Raw genomic sequence first — 10000 nt, 5'->3', positions numbered from 1 at the left:
GGTATTTTGCGTAATTCACGAAATATATAAAAGAGAACTCGAGGGAATTTTGTGTTCCGTGGTCGTAGGTGTCATTAAGTAAGGCAGAAGAAGAAGAAGAAGAAGAAGAAGAAGAAGAAGAAGAAGAAGAAGAAGAAGAAGAAGAAGAAGAAGAGAAGTAGGCTAGTGTAGTGTTTTTTAGCCAATCTGAAAATACTTTTGAAGAAGAAGAAGAAGAAGAAGAAGAAGAAGAAGAAGAAGAAGAAGAAGAAGAAGAAGAAGAAGAAGAAGAAGAAGAAGTATTCTGGTGAAAAGTTTTTGCAAATTTCAAGATACTTTGGAAGAAGAAGAAGAAGAAGAAGAGAAGTAGTCTGGTGTTGAGTTTTTGCTAATCTTAAGATACTCTGGAAGAAGAAGAAGAAGAAGAAGAAGAAGAAGAAGAAGAAGAAGAAGAAGAAGAAGAAAAAGAAGTGAAAGAAACAGAGAAGTATTCTGGTGTAGTGTTTTTTGCCAATCTCAGGATACTCTTGATGAAGAAGAAGAAGAAGAAGAAGAAGAAGAAGAAGAAGAAGAAGAAGAAGAAGAAGAGAAGTATTCTCGTATTGAATTTTTGCTAATCTTAAGATACTCTGGAAGAAGAAGAAGAAGAAGAAGAAGAAGAAGAAGAAGAAGAAGAAGAAGAAGAAGAAGAAGAAGAGAAGTATTCTGGTATTGAGTTTTTGCTAATCTCAAGATACTCTGGAAGAAGAAGAAGAAGAAGAAGAAGTATTCTGGTGTATAGTTTTTTGCCAATCTCAATATACTCTGGTGGAAGAAGAAGAAGAAGAAGAAGAAGAAGAAGAAATGCAAGAAAAAGAGAAATATTCTGGTGTTGAGTTTTTGCTAATCTCAAGATGTTCTGAATCATGAAATCAAGAAGCAGCGTGAGAAAGAAAAAATGTGATGCTGATGAAAAATAGGAAGAGGATAGGAATTTTGAATCAGAATTTTTGCACGTTTTTTTTTTTTTATAAATATTAGAAGTTAAATTGATAGGAGCTTGGAATCTTAGGAGAAAATCAGAAAAACAATAATTAGTTAAGGTGCTCTACTGAAATTTTCAAAAAGATTCTTTATAAAAAGATATGATTTTCCGGTATGTGATTACAACAAAATGTTATCAAGAGCTAAGTAATTCATGGTTTAACCCTGAATCTTGACTTTTCTTTATATTTTTAGAATTTAAAACGGTGCGAAGAATTACTCATTTCTACCATATGATCATCTACTCATTTTGATAAGAAAATTATAGAGTGAAATCAAACTTACCTTTAACTTCTATACAATTTTCTGTAAGTTATTATTATGCCCCCTGTGGCCGCGGGGGCATAAAAAACAATTAGAATAGCACCAACGTTATCCCTGCGTGTCGTAAGAGGCGACTAAAAGGGACGGGACGAGGGGGCTGGGAACCCCCTCTCCTGTATCTACATCCTGTGAGACATCGACAAAGAGATGGAGCTGGGGGGAGAGTGACTGCTCCCCGCACTCTAGTTTTGGGGTGTTTGAATGTGCGTGGATGTAGTACAATAGAGAGTAAAAGATGTGAAATTGGAAGTATGTTTAGGAATAGAAGGATGGATGTATTGGCCTTGTGTGAGACGAAGATAAAAGGAAAGGTTGAAGTGATGTTTGGTGAAATGTTTGGTAGAGTGTCTGGGATTGAAAGGGGAAGAGCAGGAGAGGATGTGGCTTTATTGCTGAGTGAATGGATGACAGGTAAAGTAGTGGATTGGAAGGAGATATCATCTAGGTTAATGTGGGTAAGGGTTAGGTTGGGTAGGGAATGTTGGGCGTTTGTCAGTGTAATAATAATAATAATAATAATAATAATAATAATAATAATAATAATACTTTATTTCCAAATAAATACATTGGGTATTATACATTATCTATAAAGCAACATACAGAATAGTGATTACTGATATTGTGATTACTTTAAAATCTAACATTTACATGAGAGATGTTTCCACATAAATATTTTACCTATCAACTAAAATACATTTGGTCCACTACTTGCATTAGTATGACTTTAAAGTAGAGATAAAATAACTTAAAATGGTAAAACTCATTAAAATTCTGTACTCAATGCAAAATTACAGTAGACCCCATAAAACATTAAAAACTGATATTTACAAGTACATTAAAACCAATCCACAAATATGTAACTAAAATCTTGTAGAAAACATATATTTCCTGATATTTGCTTTAAAAGTGTGTATATTCGATGTTGTTTTCAATGACTCAGGTAGGGTATTCCACATCGTTGGTCCTCGTACCGTAAAGCATCTACTTCCTAAGTCTGTGTTAGTTCTCGGTATATAAAGGTCATTATTCTGTCTTGTTCGTCTGTCCCTCCCAGCTCCAACTGTTAAAAACGTAAAAAGCCAAGTCGGTATTAAACTACGCACAACTTTAAAAACTCCCACACAAATCTCGAATTTAATTCTTCTTTCAACATATAACCATTCTAATTTATCTAAAATTGGTGATGCATGATCATATTTTTTGGCCCTACCATCAACTACTTTTGCCGCAAAGTTTTGTACTTTTTGAACCCGTTGTAATTGTTGTTTAGTAGTACTTCCCCAAATCTTTAAACAATAATTTATTATGCTCAGTGCAAGAGACTGAACTACCATCGCCCTCATGTCAATATCTAGTCTGTCTTTAATTCTGTTTAAATATATTAAGGTTCCATTTACTTTTCTACATATTTCAGATACGTGCACATCAAAAAGCATATATTGGTCAAAATGAATGCCCAGATTTTTTACGTGTACACTTCTTTCAATTTGATGGCCGTTAAAGTTTAGAACGGTATCTAATGGGATTTGTGATATATATTGCCTTGTACCAATGAATACGAATTTAGTTTTAGATTCATTTACATTTAAACCATTTAATTGAAAATATCGCAGTCCTGCTTCTAATATAGCTTCTGCCTTTGTGATAAGAGTGGGTATATTATTAAAAATTGACTATCGTCTGCATAGTGTACGAGAAGATAGTCTTCTAGAAATTTTGCCATATATTTGAAATGGTCCTGTATGAAATCAGCCATATCATTGATGTGAATAAGAAAAAACACGGGGCCTAAAATAGAGCCCTGGGGAACTCCAAAATGTACTTGCTTACGAGAAGAGATAGTATTATCTAGTCTGACTATTTGAAAACGATTTTGTAAATAGTTACCAAACCAAAAAGAATCTATTTTAATTTTCCTACACTTATTTAACAAAATATCGTGGCTAACGCTATCAAATGCCTTTGAAAGATCTAACAATATAAGTAAGTTTACCTTTTGCTGGTCAATATTTTTATAAATCCTTTCCGATAGCTTAAGTAATGCCATTTCAGTAGACAGATGAGGTCTAAATCCATATTCCGTAGAGGACAATAATTTATTTTGTTCAAGATATTCAAGTAATTGATTTGTTACTATTTTCTCTAATATTTTTGACAAAATAGGAAGAAGATATATAGGTCGGTAGTTTTCAACATTTTCTGGGTCGCCACTCTTGTAAAATGGTACAACATGTGGCAGCTTCCATCTATCGGGGTAAACACCAGTTATTATTGAGGTATTGATTATTATTATTAAATAAAAGCCTATTACAGGTAAGGCATCTCGAATGAAACGAAGGGGTATTCCATCTGATCCTACTGAATTTGTGTCATTTAAATTCTTTACTGTGAGAATAACTGTATTAACATCAACTGGCTGAGGTCTAAAAAAGCTAACCAGAATGAGTTCTGGAACGAATTAACTAGGTGCGTAGAAGGACTGGGTAGAAGGAATTATGTAGTTGTTATGGGTGACTTAAATGCTAAGAGTGGGCGCTGGGGAGGTAGAAGCTGTCATTGGGAAGTATGGCGTACCAGGTGAAAATGAGAGTGGTGAGAGACTGGTAGATATGTGTGTTGAGCAAGAGATGGTGATAAGTTCTAGCTTTTTCAAAGAGAAAGATAAAAATAAGTATACATGGGTAAGAGTGGTAAATGGAAGAGTAGTAGAAAGGGCATTAATGGATTATGTGTTGATAACTAAAAAAAATGTTTGGAAGATTAAAAGACGTGCACGTGTTTAGGGGTATGGCTAACAGTATGTCTGATTATTTTTTGGTGGAAGGAAAATTAGTTGTAGCAAAAGAGTGGGGGAATAGAGTAGGTGGATGTAAAAGGGAGCTAGTGACGGTTGAAGAGCTAATAAAACAGGGGATAAAAAGTAAATATCAGGAAAGGTTGAAAATGACATATGACAAAGTGAAAGTAAGAGAAACTGGCAATTTAGAGGAGGAGTGGAAGTTAGTAAAACAAATTTTGTTGGGATTGCAAGTGATGTGTGTGGCAAGAAGGTTGTTGGAGGCAGCATGAGGAAGGGCAGTGAATGGTGGAATGCAGGAGTGAAGGTAAAAGTGGAAAGAAAAAGAGGACTTTTGAAGAATGGCTGCAGAGTAATAGTATAGAGAAGTATGAAAAATATAAAGAGAAAAATGTGGAAGTAAAGCGCAAGGTACGTGAGGCAAAGAGGGCAGCTGACCTGAGGTGCGATCAGGGATTGGGTCATTCATATGCAGAGAATAAAAAGAAGTTTTGGAAAGAAGTGGAGAGAGTAAGGAAGGCTGGCTCAAGAATTGAAGAGACGGTGAAAGATGGAAATGAATGGTTGTTAAAAGGAGAGGAGGCAAGGAAAAGATGGGCGGAATATTTTGAAAGTTTACTGAATGTTGAGGATAATAGGGAAGCAGATATAATTGCTGTTGCAGGTGTTGAGGTGCCAGTGATGGGAGATGAGAATGAGAGAGAGATTACAATAGTTGAATTGAGGAGAGCACTAGATGAAACGAGAGTAGGAAAAGCATCTGGTATGGATGGTGTGAGAGCTGAGATGTTGAAGGAAGGGGATGTGACTGTACTTGAATGGTTGGTGAGACTGTTTAATATGTGCTTTGTGTTGTCAATGGTACCAGTAGATTGGGCTTGTACATGTATTGTACCACTATATAAGGGTAAGGGAGATGTGCATGAGTGTTGTAATTCAAGAGGTATTACTTTGTTAAGCATAGTTGGAAAAGTGTATGGTAGAGTAATGATTAATAGGATCAAGGATAAAACAGAGAATTCAATCTTAGAAATACAGGGTGGTTTTAGAAGAGGTAGGGGTTGTATGAATCAGATTTTTACAGTAAGGCAGATATGCGAGAAATATTTAGCAAAAGGTAAGGAGGTGTATGTTGCGTTTATGGATTTGGAGAAAGCATATGATAGAGTTGATAGGGAAGCAATGTGGAATGTGATGAGGTTATATGGAGTTGGTGGAAGGTTGTTGCAAGCAGTGAAAAGTTTCTACAAAGGTAGTAAAGCATGTGTTACGATAGGAAATGAAGTGAGTGACTGGTTTCTGATGAGAGTGGGGCTGAGACAGGGATGTGTGATGTCGCCATGGTTATTTAACTTGTATGTTGATGGAGTGGTGAGAGAGGTGAATGCTCGAGTGCTTGGACGAGGATTAAAACTGGTAGACGAGAATGACCATGAATGGAAGGTAAATCAGTTGTTGTTTGTGGATGATACTGTACTGGTTGCAGACACAGAAGAGAAGCTTGGCCGATTAGTGAAAGAATTTGGAAGAGTGTGTGAGAGAAGGAAGTTGAGAGTTAATGTGGGTAAGAGCATCGTTATGAGAAGTACGAGAAGGGAAGGTGGTGCAAGGTTGAATGTCATGTTGAATGGAGAGTTACTTGAGGATGTGGATCAGTTTAAGTACTTGTGGTCTGTTGTTGCAGCAAATGGTGGAGTGGAAGCAGATGTACGTCAGAGAGTGAATGAAGGTTGCAAAGTGTTGGGGGCAGTTAAGGGAGTAGTAAAAAAAATAGGGTTGGGCATCAACGTAAAGAGAGTTCTATATGAGAAAGTGATTGTACCAACTGTGAAGTATGGATCGGAGTTGTGGGGAATGAAAGTGATGGAGAGACAGAAATTGAATGTGTTTGAGATGAAGTGTCGAAGGAGTATGGCTGGTGTATCTCGAGTAGATAGAGTTAGGAACGAAGTGGTGAGAGTGAGAACGGGTGTAAGAAATGAGTTAGCAGCTAGAGTGGATATGAATGTGTTGAGGTGGTTTGGCCATGTTGAGAGAATGGAAAATGGCTGTCTGCTAAAGAAGGTGATGAATGCAAGTGTTGATGGGAGAAGTACAAGAGGAAGGCCAAGGTTTGGGTGGATGGATGAAGTGAAGGAAGCTCTGGGTGATAGGAGGATAGATGTGAGAGAGGCAAGAGAGCGTGCTAGAAATAGGAATGAATGGCGAGCGATTGTAACGCAGTTTCGGTAGGCCCTGCTGCTTCCTCCAATGCCTTAGATGACCGCGGAGGTAGCAGCAGTAGGGGATTCAGCATTATGAAGCTTCATCAGTGGTGGATAACGGGGGAGGGTGGGTTGTGGCATCCTAGCAGTACCAGCTAAACTCGGTTGAGTCCCTTATTAAGCTGGGAGTAACGTAGAGAGTAGAGGTCCCCTTTTTTGTTTTTGTTTCATTTGTTGATGTCGGCTACCCCCCAAAATTGGGGGAAGTGCCTTGGTATATGTATATGTATTATTATTATTATTATTATTATTAGCTAAGCTAAAAAAAGCAGGTTGCTACAAGCCCAAGAGCTCCAACAAGGAAAAATAGTTCATTGAGGAAAGGAAACAAGGAAATAGATAAACTATATATACGAAGTAATAATAAAAGACCTAAAGACCTATTGTTTACTTCTTAGGTCTAATATTCAAATTTTTCCTTGGGATATAGAACTCTTACAAAGCATTTTCTTCCACTAAGAATATGCTATATTTATGCACACCTAAACTAGCCCCCCCCCCCCCCCCCCCCCACACACACACACACACAACTCCCCTGATTCACATGGAGTATCACAAAATCATAAGTTCTTTGTCAGATATAAATTCTGGTAGACAATTTCTTTTCAGTCTGGTGATGCCATCTCCTTTCGGGGCCAATATCGCGTGCACACGCAACGACGACGTCCGCGTTTACGGATATCTCACGTTTCCTCGTGATATCCTGACAGGAAGTCATTTCAAGTTACAGGTTACCCTTTAAACCTGTAATATTTTCCAAAACTTGAGTGTGTTTCACGAATTACTGTTGGATATATATTAGGGCTTGTTTGAAAATACGTCACGTGGGTTTTCAACTTCGTTTGGAATGTAGGATAGCCATGAAATGTAAACACAAACTGAAATGTGTTTGGTTGAGTATGACCACTATACAGTATATATATATATATATATATATATATATATATATATATATATATATATATATATATATATATATATATATATATATATATATATATATATATATATATATATATATATATATATATTTCTACCTCATACTTGGGATCGAACGCTAGACCCTTCTAATGAAAGGCCTCTCGTGGCATGGTTGGTTTCGACCTGGCCTTTCATTAGAAGGGGCTAGCGTTCGATCCCAAGTATGAGGTAGAAATTTATTTCTATTTGAACACGATGTTGTGTTGATATTTATCCATATTGACTCATTAGGGATAATTTGAATGAATTACTACCAATTGTGTCACGTGGTGGGCCGGGGAAATTGGGTAAAACTCGCTGGTAAGAGACTGATGTCTCGCCAGGTAAATCCTCGGACAGCTAGTTAGCGTCAGGTTCCGATTTCCTTTTATGGCCTCTCGTGGCATGGTTGGTTTCGACCTGGCCTTTCATTAGAAGGGGCCAGCGTTCGATCCCAAGTATGAGGTAGAAATTTATTTCTATTTGAACACGATGTTGTGTTGATATTTATCCATATTGACTCATTAGGGGTAATTTGAATTAATTACTACCAATTGTGTCACGTGGTGGGCCGGGGAAATCAGGTAAAACTCGCTGGTAAGAGACTGATGTCTCGCCAGGTAAATCCTCGGACAGCTAGTTAGCGTCAGGTTCCGATTTCCTTTTATGGCCTCTCGTGGCATGGTTGGTTTCGACCTGGCCTTTCGTTAGAAGGGGCCAGCGTTCGATCCCAAGTATGAGGTAGAAATTTATTTCTATTTGAACACGATGTTGTGTTGATATTTATCCATATTGACTCATTAGGGATAATTTGAATGAATTACTACCAATTGTGTCACGTGGTGGGCCGGGGAAATTGGGTAAAACTCGCTGGTAAGAGACTGATGTCTCGCCAGGTAAATCCTCGGACAGCTAGTTAGCGTCAGGTTCCGATTTCCTTTTATGGCCTCTCGTGGCATGGTTGGTTTCGACCTGGCCTTTTATTAGAAGGGGCTAGCGTTCGATCCCAAGTATGAGGTAGAAATTTATTTCTATTTGAACACGATGTTGTGTTGATATTTATCCATATTGACTCATTAGGGGTAATTTGAATGAATTACTACCAATTGTGTCACGTGGTGGGCCGGGGAAATCGGGTAAAACTCGCTGGTAAGAGACTGATGTCTTGCCAGGTAAATCCTCGGACAGCTAGTTAGCGTCAGGTTCCGATTTCCTTTTATGGCCTCTCGTGGCATGGTTGGTTTCGACCTGGCCTTTCATTAGAAGGGGCTAGCGTTCGATCCCAAGTATGAGGTAGAAATTTATTTCTATTTGAACACGATGTTGTATTGATATTTATCCATATTGACTCATTAGGGGTAATTTGAATGAATTACTACCAATTGTGTCACGTGATAGGCCGGGGAAATCGGGTAAAACTCGCTTGTAAGAGACTGATGTCTTGCCAGGTAAATCCTCGGACAGCTAGTTAGCGTCAGGTTCCGATTTCCTTTTATGGCCTCTCGTGGCATGGTTGGTTTCGACCTGGCCTTTCATTAGAAGGGGCTAGCGTTCGATCCCAAGTATGAGGTAGAAATTTATTTCTATTTGAACACGATGTTGTGTTTATATTTATCCATATATATATATATATATATATATATATATATATATATATATATATATATATATATATATATATATATATATATATATATATATATATATATATATATATTTATATATATATATATATATATTATATTTTCATCATCTCCTACAACTATTGACGCAAAGGACCTAAGTTAGATTTCGTCAGTCGTCTCTATCTTGATCTTTTAAATCAACACTCCAATCATCATCTCCTACTTCATGCTTCATAGTCCTCAACTTTGTAGGCCTGGGTCTTCCACCTCTTGTAGTGCCTTCGGGAAGCCCAAATATATATTTGGTGAACTGATCTCTTTCGGGGTGTGCGTAGAGGAAGACCAAATCATCTCCATCTACCCCTCAACATGATCCCATTCATATATGGCACTTGAGTAATCTCTCCTATAGTTTCATTTCTAATCCTATCCTACAATATCCCTCCCAATATTCTTCTGAAGACTTTGTTCTCAAATCTGCAAAATCTGCCGGATATTGTTTCATTTTCATACCAAGACTCATGTCCATACAGTAAGACACACCTCACTAAACTGATATATCGCCTGATTTTTATATGTAATTTCAGGCGATTTTATTTCCAAATTTTACTTAACCTTGCCATTGCCTGATTTTCTTTTTTGAATCTTCCATTAAATTCCAATTCTAAAGATCCTGTATTAAAAATCATAGTTTCCAAATATTTAAACGATTCTACCTCATTAATCCTTTCTCTTTCCAGTGCTATTTCATCTTCCATTGAATAATCATCTCGGTCTTTTTTCTATTTATCTTGAGCCCAACCCGCTATGATATTTCATGTATTCTGGTAAGCAAGCATTGCAAATCCTTTCGTGTTCTGCTAATAAGGATAGCATCATCAGCATGCTCTATGTCAGCTAATATCCTATTACCATTTAAATAATATCTATTTTAATGAAACATATTCATTCATTCCTATATACCAAGGCACTTCCCCCAATTTTTCGTTGTAGCTGACATTAATCAAATGAAAAAAGGGGACCTTTCC

The 10000-nt window shown here is 37.2% G+C and overlaps 1 protein-coding gene across 1 annotated transcript in view; it reads left to right on the top strand.

The window, feature by feature from the left end:
* The window catches only part of LOC137652919 (DNA ligase 1-like), a 35067-nt gene extending 34179 nt beyond the window's left edge, over positions 1-888 (top strand). The window contains exons 2-4 of the mRNA XM_068386315.1: positions 205-286; positions 379-570; positions 713-888. Of these exons, the coding sequence (XP_068242416.1) occupies positions 205-286; positions 379-570; positions 713-888 (450 nt within the window). The remainder of the gene's footprint in view (positions 1-204; positions 287-378; positions 571-712) is intronic.
* Positions 889-10000: the final 9112 nt, after the last annotated feature.

Source organism: Palaemon carinicauda, chromosome 14 (genome assembly GCF_036898095.1).
Source record: "Palaemon carinicauda isolate YSFRI2023 chromosome 14, ASM3689809v2, whole genome shotgun sequence".
Taxonomy (NCBI): domain Eukaryota; kingdom Metazoa; phylum Arthropoda; class Malacostraca; order Decapoda; family Palaemonidae; genus Palaemon; species Palaemon carinicauda.
The sequence above is the reverse complement of the archived record's forward strand: the minus strand, read 5'-3'. Positions and strand labels throughout refer to the sequence as shown.